This window comes from Tachysurus vachellii, chromosome 5, assembly GCF_030014155.1.
Source record: "Tachysurus vachellii isolate PV-2020 chromosome 5, HZAU_Pvac_v1, whole genome shotgun sequence".
Lineage (NCBI taxonomy): Eukaryota > Metazoa > Chordata > Actinopteri > Siluriformes > Bagridae > Tachysurus > Tachysurus vachellii.
This window is the reverse complement of record NC_083464.1, coordinates 16,380,437-16,400,000: the sequence shown is the minus strand read 5'-3', so window position 1 is coordinate 16,400,000 and position 19,564 is coordinate 16,380,437. Positions and strand designations below refer to the sequence as shown.

General features: G+C 37.0%; 1 protein-coding gene across 1 annotated transcript in view; it reads right to left on the bottom strand.

Moving 5' to 3' along the window:
* Window positions 1-17,096, bottom strand: part of hace1 (HECT domain and ankyrin repeat containing E3 ubiquitin protein ligase 1) — a 19,739-nt gene extending 2,643 nt beyond the window's left edge. Inside the window, exons 1-22 of the mRNA XM_060870038.1 lie at window positions 16,830-17,096; window positions 15,713-15,767; window positions 15,536-15,625; window positions 15,192-15,296; window positions 14,520-14,595; window positions 14,224-14,355; window positions 12,510-12,592; window positions 11,223-11,319; window positions 10,970-11,071; window positions 10,747-10,853; window positions 10,490-10,640; window positions 8,399-8,715; window positions 5,685-5,753; window positions 5,491-5,578; window positions 4,688-4,799; window positions 4,486-4,583; window positions 4,190-4,277; window positions 3,712-3,861; window positions 3,406-3,602; window positions 3,150-3,281; window positions 453-551; window positions 1-18 (exon numbers count right to left, since the gene is read on the bottom strand). The exon at window positions 1-18 is cut by the window's left edge and continues 53 nt beyond it. Coding sequence (XP_060726021.1) covers window positions 1-18; window positions 453-551; window positions 3,150-3,281; window positions 3,406-3,602; window positions 3,712-3,861; window positions 4,190-4,277; window positions 4,486-4,583; window positions 4,688-4,799; window positions 5,491-5,578; window positions 5,685-5,753; window positions 8,399-8,715; window positions 10,490-10,640; window positions 10,747-10,853; window positions 10,970-11,071; window positions 11,223-11,319; window positions 12,510-12,592; window positions 14,224-14,355; window positions 14,520-14,595; window positions 15,192-15,296; window positions 15,536-15,625; window positions 15,713-15,767; window positions 16,830-16,920 — 2,457 coding nt within the window. The 5' untranslated portion in view covers window positions 16,921-17,096. The remainder of the gene's footprint in view (window positions 19-452; window positions 552-3,149; window positions 3,282-3,405; window positions 3,603-3,711; window positions 3,862-4,189; window positions 4,278-4,485; window positions 4,584-4,687; window positions 4,800-5,490; window positions 5,579-5,684; window positions 5,754-8,398; window positions 8,716-10,489; window positions 10,641-10,746; window positions 10,854-10,969; window positions 11,072-11,222; window positions 11,320-12,509; window positions 12,593-14,223; window positions 14,356-14,519; window positions 14,596-15,191; window positions 15,297-15,535; window positions 15,626-15,712; window positions 15,768-16,829) is intronic.
* Between the last annotated feature and the right edge of the window lie 2,468 nt (window positions 17,097-19,564).

The following is a 19,564-nucleotide window of genomic DNA, read 5'->3' as shown; positions in this document are numbered from 1 at the left end:
CACTACTTCCCAAAACCACTGAAAAACAAGAAAGAACACAAAAATATGATGCCTGCCTAGTCACATTGCAATGTTCTCTTGAGTGACATTTGTGTTTTAAAAAAAAATTACCCACAAAGGTATAACAGTGGTTTGCCATTCTGCATAAATGACAAAAGGTCATTTACCTAGAGATAGAATGTTAGGAAGAAAACAATTTTAAATATAACAAAAAACAAATATAAAACAATTTCCCCTATAAAAAAACAGACCCTAAAAGCTTTTCCCATATACATTTATATAAGATTTATATTGGGTTTAAAACCATAACCTTAATAAAGATGCAGTGAGACTCCAGAAGTGTTTTTAGAAAATAAAATCTGTAATAAAAGTTTGTGCTAAGAAATTAGAGATGCCCTCTTCATCCTCTTCAAGAGTGCAATAATGTTGTTGATGTGGTGGCAGCTGCAAACCTGGATGACTGGCTCCTCGAGGTCATAGCCACTTGTATACTCTGTGTTTCTCTTCCAGTCCATCACATCAATCTCTGGCATGCCAGACAGCAGTAGCTCCTGCACACACACAGACACACACTTATACTTAAGACTAGAAATACAGCGCAGAGTGTGTTTGAGCCCCATAACAACAAATCTAAGCAATAACTCATCCATCTCAGACTGACTCATAACATGGCTAAGGTAGTGCTCCCACAGTGTTTGACATTTCCCATGAACCACTTTATAAAAGGACACGTGTGCGAAGTACTGCATAGGAGAAGAGCTGTGAAAAGTGCCTTTAATCACTGAACACACACTCCATGTGAAGAATATTGCAGGCCTGCTCAGTGTTCGATTACACAAGTGAGAGGCAGATAATAAGGACAGAGTGTGAGACAAAAAAGCACTTTGAAACATGGGCCCTCATTAAATAGTCCCTCTGAGGATTGTCAGTGGGCTAGTCGTGGCTGTGGGACCGACACATGGGCTTACAAATATATGCATGCTGGAGGCCCTCGGCACAGTAATTTCCCTGAGAGAGCATCAATCTGTTCGAAAATGGGGTGTCAGAGAGAGAGAAAAGAGAGAGAGCGAGGGAGAGAGAAAGAAAGAAGAAGAGAGAGCGAGAGCGGAGAGAGACCACCTGTGTGCCGAGACAGAAACTGAGAAATAACATGGAATGAGAGGAAGGACACTCAGTGTGGAGCCTGAGGCCTCAGTAAGGCCCCAAGGCAGGGACAACAAGAAAGAAAGAAATACTAGAGAGTGACAGCTACTCTTATCTTTTTTGATAAATTATTTGTGTTATACATTAGAGACTAACATTACTCCAGGTGTGCTTGTTCTGTGCAAGAACCAGAAATCATTTTATGCTCTTCTTCTATCTTTAAGACTCCCACTTTAAGGCACCACAGGCTGGATAGTTATCCTTGTCTTTAAATTCTAGGCCTCTTGCTTCCTGTGAGGAGAACAGCAATTCAAATGATGTGTTTCCCTGACAGACTCCATCCTCTCTGATGAAAATGTGTATGCCTCGAGTTCATTTTTAAGAAACCAGGTTCTGAGGGGAAATTGAGCCCAAGAAAAAAAATCTGAATGAAAAAAATAGTAGGATTTTATACTGCAATATTGCAATATTTTACAACCCATATTATTATTATTATTATTATTATTATTATTATTATTATTATTATTATTATTATTATTATTATTAAAGCACCTCTTACTTGAGAAAAATGTTCACAGGATAATCCCATTTAGTCATTTTAAATTTTACTTGCTATCTGATCATTCTTATCAGACTATTATCTTAATCCTGCACTCAGGATTTAATCAAAAGGTGTAAGCTTTTTAGTGCAGGCACAGAGATAAAGCAGGGCAGATAAAGAGCTTTGTCACTGTCCGTTATGGAAGCACTTTGCCACTCTCATATGGATGTACATACAAGAGTCTCAATCGTTAAATCCATCTATTTCCCTCCACTCAGTTACCATTTCTTTATTAAAGCTGTCTAATGGACGGTTGACCTTGGGCTTAGAGTGTTATGTTGACCTGAGTAATAATGTCACCCTCACCATTTTACATGCACCAACATCAAAAATGAAAAGTGTACAGAGTTCAGGCAAGCCAGAAAAAAAAAAACTGTATTTATCTTTTTGAATCTGTTTAGATGATCATGTTAGTGTTGTCTGATTAAGTGCTAGAATTCTTGCAGGTCATGTAGGACATTTACAATTCAAGGTCTACCTCCAAAAATAAATAAATAAATAAATGACATGAGATTGTGGAAGCTTGTGGGTTCATATCCAATAACTCACAAGAACATGAATAATATCAAGTCTGATTACTGGACAGAATTTAAAAACTTTTTTCAAGATTAACCATGAACCAACCATCCTTACTATCATATTACCTATAACCATTCTTGTTTAGCCAATTACCCATCCGTCCCAAATTCTCGATCTTTCCTGTTTTCCTGTTTGCCTGCTCTATTGTTCATAAGCCTCATTCTTCATTAGTTCTCATCAGCTGTCATTTTTGTCACTGCCATTTCCGGCATTTTCACATTCATAACTAATGCACATCTTTAATTTCCCCTCTGTGTGCCCTGAGCGACAGGCCAATGAGGTTTAGAGATGCAACATTGACAAGGCATCAATATAATTTCTCTAAAAACCTACTGCGCCTAAAAACAGATTAGAACCAGTGCTCTCTAATACACATCTCATAATATTTAAACTGTATTCTTCCAGACTCCACTTTTCATTCACTCTAATTTAATCTATACTGACTGACTGTAATATAAACAGTTGCTTCCAGCATGAGTTTCCTAATATCACAATATTTGATTCTCAGTGTAGGCTCAGCCAGAGAAGAATTGATTCCTACATCTGAGGGCTTATTCCCCTTCTACAGTCATGTGAGAGATTTTCTCTGTAACTGCTGTCTTCTGCCCACAGGGGGTTTTCATGCCTAGGCCTCTGTAAAATTTTGTTAAAATTAAATAAAGTTAAACTGAACTGATCTATTGAGAATGATTGTGTGGGAGGGGTGTTGGGAGAGAAGTAGAAAAAGAAAGGAATAAGAGAGAGAAAGAAGAACTTTTCTCTTGTGTAGAAATACAGTATATCATCCAAAATGAGCCGGATAAAGCAAAAAAAGGACGCTACTCACCAGTTCATACTCATCAAAGAGCTGAATGAGTGAGGGTGGAATAAAGGTGTGGAAGCCCTGCAGGAAAGCATTGATTTGAGGCTGAATGGCTCGAGTCATCCTCAACTCTGTTACAAGCTGCACATATTCAGCCTGACAGAGAGAGAGAGAGAGCAGAGACAAAGCCTTATATCACCTTCAAAGAAAAAAACTCTAACCATGGAACTACAATATGAGAAAATTTTTATCTTGTTTATACCCGAATTTATGTCCGTACCTTGTTATCTTGAGTAACCTGAATCCCACTTCCTCCTGGTTTGAGTGGAACTTCTTCCATGGCTCCAAATACATCAGTCTCCACAGAAAAGGTGAGCTCCAGGCCCAGGTCACTGATGTCATTGTCCAGAATCCACTGCAGGTTCTTGGCATATTCAGGATCAATCGAAGACACATCCTGATAATTCACTGGGATACCTGGACAAATAAACACACAAGTACATCACTCTGTGCAAATGTGAAAAATCTTGTACATCACATGTACATGTTGTGGATATTAATATCAATGTGCCTGTTTGTGTATTACCCAGTATGTGCTTATAGAAGGAGCGGGTGAAGTATATATTCACCAGCTGTCGATGGTATAGGGCCAGGCTGAGGATTTGACCTGCAAACCGAAAGTAGTTCAGATGGTCTGGGTTGACAGAGGAGTTACTGTTGGGCTGAAATGTAGTACCTGCAAAAGACACACGCAGTTCAAGCAAAGAAAGGATTGTACTTAGTCAGCAGTGTTTCTCCAATGATTATTGACAAAGCCTCTGATGTGTAACACAAATCAATATCTAATAATTAAATACAGTCAATCAAGGTAAAAGAGACAAAGTGAGTCAAAGTCAATGATACACTCTGAAAATACACAAATATATCATGATATACAAGAGATGCATGAAACACACAAATAAGGAAACTCACACAGAAGAAACTGAAGAGCCTGAAGTAAATCTCAACAAAGGCGCATATTAATTGTCAGCATATTGCAGAGTTACAGTTAGAATATTGCTTACCATCTGCTGATTGTGTGAACAGTGCATAGTCTGGATTGATGATCTCATTAGAGAGAATGTCAAACCACTCTCTCACCACCCCCTGACCCTGAGAGAGAGACAGAGAGAGACAATGTGAGTACCATCTGCCAATGTCACCAGCATAATATCTGTTTCCCAAGACTTCAGCACATCTTGCACACCGAGTCCAGATTAGAGAGCACTGTATTGTGTACCGAAGCCAGAGCAGCTGAAAATAGCTGAGAACATAAGAAATCTGCTTAGTGATGACACAGAAGAGATATTTTGAAACTGACCATTCCCTCTTCACCATGAAAGCGTACGGCGATGCCTTGCTTGAGCTTCTCATTGGTGAACTTGGACACGACCTCACAGCTGCTGCGGAATATGGACTCTAAGTAAAGAAGACATTGTGCCATGGTTATGATCTAAATCTAGACAGTGAGTACCTAAATAAAGGTAGAAACCTTCTAGCATTCAGGACGGGAATTCAAGTACCTCTGTGAATCAGTAAAATGTCATTCTCGTTGACGGGCCGATGGACCATATCTGAGTCTGGCTGTCCAGCCAGGAGATGCTCATAAAACCACTCACACCTGTCCTTAAATGGCTGTGGGGAAAAAAGGGTAATATAAACTTTGTCATATTGATTAGACACTCACGTCTTATACTTTGCCCAAAGAGCATTCATCTGGCCTATTAATCACCCATTCGTTACACTATAAACTACAGACCTTGCCTTAGTAAGTGGAGATAATGGGGAAAAAAGAACACTTCAGCTATACAGAGAGGAGAGATTGCAATCCATTTGCATAATATTTAAATGACTTTATTCATGATGCAAGGATGGGGAAGTCTGCAAGACGTACAAATTAATAAGATTGAAAGGAGCTCTTTCCTCCAGGGGCACCTGGAGCATGCGAAGAGGAAAATCAAGAGATGAAATCGGATTCGGCAAGTTAAAGTCTGTAATTAAAATGGCACCGCAGTCCCCAGTGGACCATAATCTGGAGGTAACGAGGCTGAGCATGCAGTAGCTCCAATATGAATACCAAAAACTTTGTGAACACGACATAGTAAAGCAGCAGTTAAAATTTATGAAACCATATAACGAACCTTAAGACAAGCCTTATCTGCTGCATAATAACACAGCTAAATGATCCTAGCTGAGTGAGACAGGTGTTTGAAAGTCTATCAACACAAGTCCCGAGAGTTCTACAGCACAAAAGGTCACTTTTGTGAAATCAAACAAAAGGGCTATGTTGGAAGCATTGCTTTAACATGTGCATCAGACCTCATACCTGGCCTTTGATTATGTGCATGAAGCGAGACATGAGCTCTGGACATTCCAGCAGGAAATGGAAGTGATTAAATATAATCTTTGGGTTCCTGTGGGAGAAAAAAAAAGGGCAATCTCAATCTCAATTTCAATCTCACTTTGAAAAGATATTGTCATGAACAAGGAGACACTGTTACAGAGGTGATCCTCCCTTACCTGGTTACAAAACACTTAAGTACTTCATCATGCTTGCAAACAAACTCGATGAAACGCGGAGACGTCATGCTAGGGAAGACAAGAGAGAGATGGATAATAGATTGTCTGAAAGAATAAAGCTGCAGAAACAAAGTGCTAAGAAAAGCAGCCTGTATTAGGACTTTAATTACACAGATTGCAAACTTATTACAGCCATTGAGCCATTAGCAAACACAATATAGCTGAATTATTTAAAGGGTGATTTCCAGAATCATCACTCCAGTCTCTAATGACAAAGGCAGTCCAAAATATACAAAAAGACAAGAGACATCTCACTAGAACCTGCCAAGAGATCATCAATTCAGAGGTAATTAAAAACCTATTTAATTTCCTAATTACATGCAGTTAGAAAAGCTTCAGGGGTAACAGAAGTGTGAAGCGGCATTATTTTCTTGTTTATTTCAGTGACTGCTATACAAAGATGAGCTCTGATTAAAATAATTATATTGCTGAAGAGAAGAAATCAGTTGAAGAAGATTTAATATTACTATTTGCATTTTTCTTCTGAACCACTGTAATGTTTTAATATTCTGCATTGCTCTATCATGGCTTTCCACCTTGCAGTGTTTCTAGTGTATAGAGTAATGACTGTGAAGCTAGTCGAAGCCTGATTTTCAAAATATAATATTTACATTAGTAAATTAGTTGTAAATAATTAGTGTTATCATCTTTATGTCAATTATACATTGATAACTACTGCAGTATGTTTGACCAGAACTCCTGGATAAGCGCTCTGCATAATTAAATGCACACTTAAAAATGAGCAAATATTAGAATATCAAATCAATTACAAGTGGGTTTAATTTTCAACATATATTTAAGCTGTATGGTTTTATTCTAACTAATTTAGATTCTAAATATTTTTAAAATATAAATAAAACAAAATAGTGCAATGTCTTCTAGAAAAATAGCAGTTTAAGAGTTACTGCCATACAACTAGTACTACAAGGTGAGGCTTCTCTTGGAGAGAATAACACCAATAACATCCACAAACATTAAAGGTGAAAGTAGGTTTGAGCCTTAGGCAATTAAATATTCATGTTTTTGGAGCATGACAATAAAACTGCAACAATTTTAGAGATTATTTAAGGGCATGATAAAAAGAAGGTTACTGAATGGGTTCAAAATGTCCATATGTCCAAAATATAGGTTATTAGTATAATTTGTAAAGGTCAGATCCACCTTCACCAGAAAGGCACTTCATTGTCTTAACAAACAGTGAATATTTAATTATTCATTATCATCATCATCATCCTAATCATCTGCATATAAATATCTTTGTTTTTTGAGAGGCATTGTGACACCTTTTGGAATCTTCAGTGCAGTAATGCTTTGCACGCTATCTAGAGCAAGTCGTCTGATAGAAAAAATACAATAACGACGACGTGATTAAAAATGAGGCTGGGGAAATGATAACCTTTATATGCAGATAAGATATTTATTGTTATAAATATGTACAATGTATTAATTGCAGCTCTTCATAATTAGCATATCTCAGTAGGCAATGCTGTGACATCTGCAAAATTGATTTTGCCACAGTTGGTTCAAAACATAGTGAATAATTAAACTAAAAAGAAACTTAAACAATAAACAGGTATTAAGGGGAGGAAAATTATATGCAAATGTATAGCAACATGTTTGGCAACAAATAATGTATTATTTGTATAAGCTCCTATTCATTTTGTTATAAGACTTTACAAAATGTAACAATCTTACTTTAATTAAACTCAATAAGCTTTAATAATGCAAGAAATCTCTGCACTAGTTTATTTGCTTTATCTCGTATAAAATAATGAAATATATTCCTAGTAGCGCATGAAATGGTGACTGAATGAAACTGTCGCACACACAGTAGCCCCAGTGGCATGAGGTGTTGCTCGTGTACTACTACAGTATATGTGCAGCTTTGACACCAGAGACCCGGGTTCATTCCTACCTTCTGACAAAATAGCTTTTTTTTACACTTTTTCATCACATCATTTCAGTGATGAGGTATTTGTTTTCAATAAAATTAATTTAAAACTTTAAATTAAGTTTTATTCATAAAGTTTATGTTTAGGGTTAGGTTATAGGGTAGGTGTGGGGCTTTATTATCTTAATAAGTTTTTATCCTTTTTATATACATTTTCTATAAATATTATGATTTACACTCTGTTATCATTGCATAATGTTTAATGCACAACAACACTGAGGTGCAAATAGTATCTGCCACTATTTACAAGTACCAATAGCATACAGTATAACTACTATTTACACTTAATATTACCAGTAAATGCTATAAACCTTTAAACTTTAATAAATAAGGAATAATAAAGCTAACAAATGGTAAACTGTAAGCATGGCTTGATACTGTGGCTAGTGGTTTTCCAAAATGATAAGACTAACTAATCCTTCTCAACGAGCTCCAAGCAAGCCATGAACCAATGCGACCAACACAGGTCCGGTACGGGAGATTGAGCCTTAATGATGACCCTAAGCATCTGTTGTTAGAAAACATCTTGAAGCACAACACATGTATTTAAGGATCACGTTATGTTTCCCATGAAGCTGCCCGAAAAGACGTGCATTCTTAATAGTCGAATCTGTATATCAGAGAAGTAATATTACAGCAGTTCTAAAACTTAAGTTAAATTAATTTCAAGAATTCATTTGTAAAGGTAAGAGGTTATTCTTACCCTTGTGGCATCTGGCAGGAGCAGCACATATAGAAGGCCTGGATTACTGCACTCAGCCGGTTGGCAGTCATGGAGATGACGTCCTGTCCATCTACATAAGCCTTAGGTGTCTTCATTACCACCTCAGGATCCAGTGAGGAGGGCAGAAGGTCAGGGGCATCGACAACAACAGAGGGACTTGCCTCCCGCTGCTTCATTAGGAGCGAGGCAATGTCACTTCCTGGAGAAGACGAGGCGGTGTCTCCACACTTTTTATCCAGCTCTGTGGAGATGAGCACCAGCCATTCATCCAGAGAGTGCCACAGCAACTCCAGAGGCTGAGGATAAGACACACATCAGAATAATGGCAAAACGTTCCTATACATTACTTACACATCATCATTAATTTGTTTTTCTATAAACTATATGACATTTTGGGTTGAGTTGAAATTATGAAAATGAGACCATAGATCAGAATTTCAGTGCACTGAAATAAGCTGGGGAAAAGCATCACCAAAAAAGGATGCAAAAGTTTGTCAGGTGATGTCAGGGATGTATAGGAACCTATAATTTATACTAAGTCTATAAGTTCCTATACTTTAGCTCACCTAAAGTTGGCTATTCTGCAAAAAAAAGATGCCATGCTCTAACTCTTACACATGTAGATGTAAATTCTCATCTATCTTGTCATATACATCTTTGCATCTCAAACTCAAATATCTTCAGTAACTTTAAACAAAAGTATTGTTCTTGCCGTTCATACAATTTCAGGGGTGGCATTATTATTAACAGTGCCTCTTGAAAATATGATTAAATTATGTCAATTTTTACAAAACTGAAGTGAAAAACACTACACATTAAATCGTTCTTAAAAAAGAAAGGACATTTCCTTTAATGAAAGACACACCACAATAACCAAGCACTGGTATTATTAATTATAAAAATTAGTCAACTCAAGATAGTGAGTTTTAAAAGCATGATAAAACACATGCACACATTATACTTTCATTAACTTTATCTAGTATCTGGTGGCTGCATTCGAATTGTGTGCAGAATTAACTGATGCACACATTCAAAAGTAAAATCCAAAATAACTGGTCAAGCACAAGTATATCCCAAATAATGATGGTGGAAGCAATATTGTTCAATTAAACTAAAATAATTAACACGATGCAACAATATGTTGCAATATGACACTATATACTAAACTCCTAGTAGATGTTTATTTTAATGCTTGTTGTCTTCTCGTTCATCTGTCAATTTAGACTTTTTTTATTTTTTCATTTTAAAAATTCATTTTATGTTGTGTTGTGTTACAACAAATTTTTGACAGCAAAAAAAAAAAAAGCAATATGCCACTTTAGTTTGCATTCCTACCCCAAATCTTTAAAAGCTTAAAGGCAAATACACCATTGAAAAATTTGCTCTAGCACCTCTAATCAAGAAAAATATGCCATCTTCAGCAGCATGAGCTACATACAGGTAATTTTAATAATATGAATGTGTCATATTAAAAATGATGCCTCGTCTAAAATAAAAAAGTGATAAAAACATAAAATAAATAAATAAATAATATAGCTGCTTGTCATCTTTGACAGATATGATACTTCCATAATGTTTTTATTATTTAGTCTGTTTGCAATTTTCTTGCCTTAGAACAGATCATTTTTCTGTTTTATGTCAGCATGTGTTTCACTTATCTGGTCAAGAAATCAGACTGCAGCACCCGAAGGTAAACATCTGAAGATATATGAAGGGCTGAGAGTGTCAGCGATCATCACGTTAATCATCACAAGCCCCCACAATGTGTATTAAGTGGGCTAAAATATATTATTGAGCTATTTGTAGAGGAGAACTGCAAGTTCATATATCGTATAACAAATATTCCAAACTGCGACTTATAGCTTTAGTATGACATTATAGTATGACATTATGATACTTTATATTAGATTGCAAACATAATAGTGGGTAAAGGAGGTACATCTAACTAGAAACATGTCAAATCATCCAAACAAACTCAAGCAGCAAGCACCCTCTTCTGGACACATCAGTCCAGTGCAACTTTTACAAGGGACTGAATTAATTAGACTGTAGAACACAGCACACACTGACCTTGAAGACCTGACTGCGTGGGGTTTTGTTCCCATTGTATGCCATGTCAACGCCAGTGTTAGGGGACGAGGGACCCAGGCGGAAAACGTGGCAGAAGATACGCACTATTCTGAGCAGACTCTTCATCTGGGCCTCATAACTACTAGACAAACTAAGAAGGCAAAAAGTATAGGATTAAACAGGAGCAATATCATATTAGAGGAGCTTATGTAGTAGAGAGCGTAGTGAATGATCTCCACAATGGGGATGATGCCTACCTGAGCAGCTTGTGCCCATTGGTGGTGGCTACCTCAGCCAGGCTGGTAAGGATTCTCTGATAACTGGAGTCATTCTGCTGAGATACATGCTCAAGAACCTGCCTGAGCTAAAGCAATGTATGGAAACAAACACAAACTTAAAATGTTAAATATACACACCTATAGATACTGTAGTACTTATGGTGACAAAAAAAAAAAAAGGCGAACATTCATGAGATCTCACCATGTTCTCCTTTAAGTCCTCATTCTGTGTCATCTGAATGAGTGTCTGAAACAGCCTTCCATGATGCTGTATAAGAATCTCACATGTTTCACCATAACCACCCTTAAAAATGGAGAAAAAAAATGTATAAAAGTTGATAAAAAGAATATCTGTACCTGAATGTAGACTACACATCCGATTACACTTACTACAGTGAGCCAGATCCAGGCCCGCAAGCACCAAGGTTGTTATCTGTACTCGAAACGTTACTTACCTGCACACATAGGTCAAGCGGGGTGACTCCATTCTTGTCCGGCAAGTACTTGGCACCCCTGAGGAGCAGAATTTGTGCTGTGTCCCGCTGGCCATGGCTGTGGGAGTGACAGAGTGAGCACAAGCATATCATTTCATCTGGGCATCACCAGAATACAACTATAGTAATACTGCCAAGGTCACAATCTCACCTCAAGTGAAAAGAGTAGACACTGGAGGATACTGTTGTTTAATTAAACCTTATTACTTTTCCCTTTTCTTAAATATCCCCATATGTCAGTAAACCAACACTGTCAGCCTCATATAGCAGATGGAATTTGCCTTTGCAGATTTTCAAGATTATTCACTAGAGTGTTTCCGGGTGGCTCAATATGCTTCAGATGATAATCACTTGACTTAATATATATAACTGTAGGTGGATGACCAAATTAGTAAATCCCTGGGTGTCACCCCTTTGTCCAGAGGTATCTGCCTGTAGATCCCTACACTACAGGTGACTTGTGGTGTAGCTTCTCACCAAACAAACTAATGCATGACTCAATCAGCAATAATCAGGTGATGGAAACATGGCTGAAAAAACAAAAAGACTGCCACATACTGTATATTCAATTAACACAACACTTCAAGACAAACACTTTTATTCAACACTAACAAAGACCCTGCCTCAAATGGTAGAAAGATACAGAATGTGCTTGACACTGTAGCACCTGGATTTCTGTAGAGTATTAATATCCCAGTTGCCATCACCTAACACAACACAGCTGGTATGTTAAACACAAATATATCTTGATTGACAGTATCTGATATTAAAGACAAAGCAGACAATAAAGCTTTCAGCGCTTTGTCAATAGACAGTTACTTAATAATGTGTGTGAATTATTTATTAGAAAAGGTGCTTGGCTTGAATGCATGCATAAGCAAGTCCAAGTAGACAGCCATCGACTGCCATTTGTAATTGAAATGGGAGAATAGAGGAGCATTGTTGCTTGGCAACCCACTCATCCAAGTGTATCAAGCATGATACACAAGAGAAAAAAGAAAATTGGACATCTCCTCAGTCACTGCATTCTTATCAAACGGCAGATTCATTAGTCTACCACAAGACAGAAACGCATAAATTTCCTTGTTATTCTTAATTCTTAAACACGCAGTTGGAAAAGGCAGCAGTGGTTAGAAAAAGGACAGTAAAAGTCAGATAGGTCCTCAGGACCTTCAAACTGGATGCATGTCATTTTAAGCAAGTGCATTTTAGTGCATTTTTTTAAAAGTGAGCAATATTTCTAGTGACCTGCAAGCAAAGTAGAGAGGGGTCGCTCCAGAGACGTTGGGCCTATTGATGTCGGCTCCACTGTCCAGAAGGCAAAGCACTGTCTGAATAACACAGCATAAACAAACAATATCAGCAATGATCATTGCTAAAAAAATTTATTAATAAAATGTCTGATGTGGTGATTTAGAAAATAAGGACATTTTTATTTTCCATCTAAATTCTATAACTAAATAAGTTGAACATACCCAACCATCTATGCCCCCACCTACCTCACCTTGTAAACTAGTATTATATGGCTCTGTATACTAGAACCTGAAAGTCTCATATTTTATAAGGCAATATCACATTCCTTTCATATGATCCATACTAAGAAATGTCTCAAATAAAAAAGTATGCATGATCTTTACAAATGACATTAGTGTAACAACAACCAGTACAAGGAGTGATATACTTACACACATTATTCCATGGTTATTAATAGTAAAGCGGAAGTAATGATCCAGTAAAGAGTAACAGCATTGAGGTTATATAGGTCTGAAATGCTGGATTTGTGTTAGATTGGAGTTGCCACATTTTGGATGGATTATAATAACTGAGAAAATATTTTGCAAGTGAACATGTCTTAAGGCAAGCTGTCATCATGCCTCTGATGATTCACATACTACTTGGCAACAGAATCGTACAAAAGGACGGCTCAGTTACTGCAGAGCCAAGGTCTGTATATTATCCTTTTCCAGTCAACACCACTGGGGCTGCTTCAGTTCAGTTCTGATCAGCTTCAGTTTTTCCAATCAGGATATAAGGGTTACATCTCTCAGGCACAGAGAAACATTTTTTACATTTCACACACCTGAACACTCATGCTAATTCCAAGGGTCCATTTCATACATCCATTTTCTAAACCGCTTATTGAACACAGGATCACAGGGAGCCTGGAGCCTATCCCAGAGGATTCCAGGTGGGAGACACCATGGATGAGGCACACACACCCACACTCCTCACAAACTATGGACAATTTAGAGATGCTAATCAGCCTATCACACTTCCTTAAACTGGGGGTGGAAACCAGAGTAATCAAAGCCCTGAACCACAAGAAGAATTCAGGGCAGAGGAGTGAACCAAACTGCTAACCCCAGAGATGTGAGGCAAATGTGCTAACTAGTAAGCCACAATGCCACTAATTAATAAGAGTAGCTAATTTGCCTAGTAGTACTTTTTTTTAGGGAGATGATACGTAACCATAGAAACTCCACATGAACACATGAGAACAAGCAAAACTCCACACAGACAGAATAAAGATCAGAATCAAACAAGGGATGCAAAAGCAACACAATGTTTTCAGCATGCATGCCACCCCAAACCTCTTTTTATAAATAAATATACACAAGTATACATTGTAGCCCAGTTACAATATTCGGTAATTGTGAATTAATGTGGATGCATAAAGAAGACAAAAGATGTGTCAAAGAAATATTCTCTCATTACTAGCATTTATGGCTTTAAAAATATTTATAAGAAAATATCTGAAATCCAACTGAAAATCAGCCCATTGTTTCATGCCAACACGGGTCTAAATACTGATCAGAAAGCAGATCAATCAACAAAGACATGGTAAGAGTTTAACAATAAATGTTCTGTTCTAGTGTTCTGTTCTTCATTTGATGACAAAATGAAAGATCCTTACTAGACTCACAACAATCTCACACATTTAAATAATTACATATTGTCTTACAGTCTTGTGTCCATTCTGGCAGGCCACATGTAAGGCTGTCTGGCCCATGGCATCCTCCACATCCACATTGGATACATGCTGCACCAAGTCATGAAGCAGTTCCGTTCTCCCGTTAACCGCCAGCCAGTGAATCTGTAGACACATAAATAGAAGGGTAGTGCATGAAACAGAAAAGATGAATTCATAAAACAGCACAACAGCCTCCAGAATATATACTTAATTCAACTATGTCAGCTCTTAACAATTGTAACAGCTAATTATAGCAGTGAAAATCATTATGAACAACATATACTTACAGCAGTTAGGCCTTCGTTGTTACAGATGTTGACATCTGCATTATACTCCAACAGTCTACCCATGCACTTCTTCTGCCTGTTAAAGTAGGTTTGCATATAATTTACATAATATCTACAAACAATACAGGAATTGAGACAGATGTTTGGGGAAGCCAAAAAAAACATTTTTTTCCCTCTAAGCATATGTTCATTTAGGTGAAGGAAATCAAACTGGAAAATAATGACATTTACAGTTACATTTATTTGTTTAGCTGATGGTTAAATCCAAAGCAACTTACAAATAGGGAAATACAAGCACATAAATTTATCAAACAGGGGACAATACAAGTAGTGCTACCAGATACAATATTTTTACCATGTCTAGAGGAGCAAAGTACAAAGATTAGAAGTTAAACAGAGGTCAACAGTGGCAGTACTGGGGTTTATACCCCAAACCTTATGATTAATAAACCTGAGAGGTAACCAATGAACCATCCCAACTAAATAATACTGGAGATCCACTGACTTTATGATTTTCACTTTTTATGTTTTTCACTGTTTCCTAAATACCTAATCATGTCTCCATAAACTAGATCAGGTAAACCCTGAACACAATGCAGCAAAGCAAGCCTAAGGAGTGTTCTGCGGCCAAGAGATGGCAGTAGTGTATCAGTTTCAAAAGAAATACTCTACCCATTTCTTGCTGCCAAATGGAGTGGTGTACATCCCGAGATGTCCTGGTAGTTTGGGTTTGCTCCTCGCTTCAGTAAAAGGACTAAACATTCCACTGACCCACAGCTTAAAGCAGATACAAAGAGAAAAGATCTGCTGTAAAACCAGATGCACTCTATGCAAAACAGCAAAGCTAGCTGACTCATACAATATATTCAGCTATTTGTTTGTGAATTTATAAACAGCATTTTTAACAGTCAGATGCACTGAACAAATAAAAGATATGGTGATACACTATACTAGAGGCAAGTTACTTGAACCAAAGAGTAAAACACAGCCAATGAGACACTCAAACGTTAACATACTTGGCAGCTATATGAAGAAGGCTTCTCTTCACTCGTCCAAATGCGTAGTTGACATCAAACTTAGAGTTCAAGAGCAATTCTGAGACTGATCTACAATTGTGGAGAAAAAAAACCACTTTAAATACCCGCATCTTCAACATATCATACTATATTTACTATTTTATTTTGATCCTTTACCTGTGTTGATCAGCCATCACCATAGGCATGAGTGTGTAGACAGCTGTCTCATTGTCTGTACAGGATGCAAGAACAATAACTTAATGTAGCTTAGTTTTCCCATAACAATAACAGGGTTTGTTTCCTTTCACTGCACAAAGTAGTTTGAAAAGTTGAACTCTGCTTGTGAATGAGGTGTGGACTAAACAAATTCAAGTAAAAAGGGTGACGTGATGTACAATCAGTGGCCACTAGATATAGCTACCTACATTTTAGGCTTAAAGCAGCATTTAGGTACACAATTAATGACTATAACCCTTCTGCCTCTATGTACAATTTATCCCCCATGCCAGTGTACAAGTATATCAGGTGCAGCAGTTTTACTGGGATTTACTTGGAACACCTCGGTATAACAACTGAGTTAAGATAACAAAAAATATTTAGACCACAGTGGTCCTGTAGTACATTATAAAGGACTATATTTCTACCTACAATGTGGAATAACAATAATATATAGTAATGTGGCTCTTCAGACATATCTGAACCATCCTGATGCCATACTTTGGGTTGGACTTGGAAACCAAATCACTTTGAAATTCTAAAGATATGTGCGTTTACTCTAGATGGTACCACTTAGAAATCATACAGATGGCTTTGGACTACAATTCCTATGATAGCTTTAGGACTGCAACTGCCCAGTTTTGCAAAGATAAATCCAAAATGTATATCCTGAATTTTATTTATATACAACTGCTTTGTGGCCAAGAGTAAGTCCAATGTCCCAACATTGTTTGTGTCCCTGATAGATTAGTGCATATGCATATATATATTTATATATATATATATATATATATATATATATTAGCACAAAGCACCCCAAAATATGTATGATCTCAGTGTTATTCCTATGGTGCGACACCTATGCAGATGTACTGGTTGTAATAAAATGACTCTAGAATGTGAGCATCATGTATCCTTAACTTTTGCTTAAATCAAGAAATAAGGCCTTACTGAAAAGAGGAATTATTCACAGCGGTGTCAGGTCAGAAACCGTGACTTTTGTGATACTCGTGTGAAAACTGAAATCACAGCATTCATTAAAATGGTGCTAAGGTTGTGGGAAATGTCTGAGCTTTACCTTCAGGGAGCTCCACTGTCCTGGCGCGGCGTAAAGAACGCGTCAGCCGGTTCAGCTGTACGTTTAACTGCTCCATCGCCCTTTCCATCATACGAGAAAACAATACCTAGATGGAGCGTATAACTAAGGATCTCCTTAACTACATTTAAACAGCCAAATACATTAGGTTATCCATTTCGTCAAGGGGCTTGGCAATTGACAGCTCAATCCAACATTAAGAGACATGACGCCTCTCTGATCCATTTGACATTATTTCCTTGTGTTGCGCTCTCTTCCTGTTTTCGTTACCTCCTGCTTGCGGTGCATACTGGGTAATGTAGTTGTACACTTTCCCCTTAAAATTCCTGAGCGTATATTTAGGGTGATCCTTGATACCCTGAACATGTCTGCCATGTGTATCTCTTCAGTCATTGCGGACATTAATATAATGCTCTAGACCTCTAAAAAATAAATAAAAACACCAGACCCTTATCCAGAGTGACTTACAATTTATTTCAATTGATACAACTGAGGGCCTTGCTCAGGGGTCCAGCAATGGCAGCTTGGCAGACCTGGGATTCAAACTCATGACCTTCTGATTAGTAGTCCAACACCTTAATCACCAAACTACTACGTCCGCTCAGATCATCCCTCAGTTTATTCACAGTTGTTTGGACTCTTTCAGTATGGTAATGCATGTATGTTCACACAATAAGTCCAGCAACATTACAGAGCTTTCATTGCTTCAATTGAAAACCTCTTACCTTTCAGTGCAGGCAAAAATGGTTATTCACAACAGCAGTGTAACGTCGTTCCAATTCATAAAAGCAGCACAAATGTTATCTAGATACATTTATTAAAGCATGATAAAAGATCAGAACAGAATAAAGACTTTTAATATCATATACAAAGTACCATAACCCATCTAAATGAAATACTACACTCGCTGTCAATTTTATTAGGAAAACCTGTGCACCTGCTCATTAATGCAGTTGTGCAATCATCCAATCTTCAGGCAGCATCACAACGCATAAAGTCATGCAGATACAGGTCAAGAGCTTCAGTAAACATTAAACGCCTGAAGGCATGGTTGTTGGTGCCAGATGTTTGAGTATTTCAGAAACTGTTAAACTCTTAGGATTTTTACATACAACAAAAAAACTTTGAGTTCTATAGGTTAAATCACAATGTTAATATGAAAGGTCAAAGGGAAATGGACAGATTGCATTGAGCTGCCAGAAAGTGACTCTTATTTAAATTAAAATAATCACTGCATAAATAAGCAGGTGTACACCTGTTCCTATTAAAGTGAATGGTAAGTGTATATACATTTTCTCTCACTCACTCATTTTCTAAAGCTTATCCGATATATACATTTTCTATCATCACTTTTATTATATATTGCCTTATTAATCTTATGTATCAAACAATCAAACATTCACCCCAACTTTTATAAAATGATTTTATACAATGTTTAGATTAGTTGAATTTAAAAAATCAATTGAATCTATTTTTCCTTGAATAATATATGAGTACACTTATCCATGCATCATATAGAACTTTCCAGCACACATAGACTGCTCTCTTCAATTCAGAACAGTTTTTCTATATTTATTCTTTTTTCCAAAGCCATTCATACCAATAGACAACTAGCCTCAAAAACAGTGATTAAATCATTATAGTTGTATGCAGTTCACATTTATAAACCATTGCCAAACCATGGCCTTATGTTTATGACATGTACAGGCAACTTATTTTTTATTTCAGCTTCAACACAGAGTTCAGACACCGCATTCTGTAGGCTCATTCTATAAACTCAAATTGAAATAAAATTCACAAATATCCATTCATATGCTATTCAGAGTACAGTCATGGCTGGATGAGAGAAGAAGATTTTTTAACTTTAAGATTTTTTTAAAATATTTGTAACATACTATTTTAAAAATCTAAATAAAAATGTAGGGGCACAGTGGCTTAGTGGTTAGCATGTTCGCCTCACACGTCCTGGGTTGGGGGTTCGATTCCCGCCTCTGCCTTGTGTGTGTGGAGTTTGAGGGGTTATCTCCGGGTACTCTGGTTTCCTCTCTCGGTCCAAAGACATGCATGGTAGGTTGATTGGCATCTCTGGAAAATTGTCCCGTAGTGTGTGTGATTGTGTGAGTGAATAAGAGTGTGTGTGTGCCCTGCGATGGGTTGGCACTCGGTCCAGGGTGTGACAAGGCACTCGATCCTGCCTTGATGCCCGATAATGCCTGAGATAGACACAGGCTCCCTGTTACCCGATGTAGTTCGGATAAGCAGTAGAAAATGAATGAATAAATAAAAATGTTAAATGTATGCTTTTAATTTCAAGTGTAATTAAGAGTAAATATGTTAAGTTTCAACAGAAAATAATAATAATATAAAAATATATAGTAATGATGTTTTTCTACATGACATTTACTGCATTCACAGATTTACTGCAAATTAAAATACTCTTTTCTTTCATTTTGGAATAGGTACATAAACAAGGTGACTGTAGACAATAGGGTCAATTTAGACATATTTGGGCAGTTTTTGATTTTGCAAATGTCCAAATTTACAAGAATCTATTTCAATCTTTTAGGAACACAAAACACTATTTAAAATGACATCATTACAGTAACAAGGTTTAGAAAAACATTATATCATTCATTATTTTCCAAAATTTAAAACCTTTCAAAAAAAAAAAATCTAAAATTCATATGAATATGCATGTTCAAGGAAACTGTAAGTTG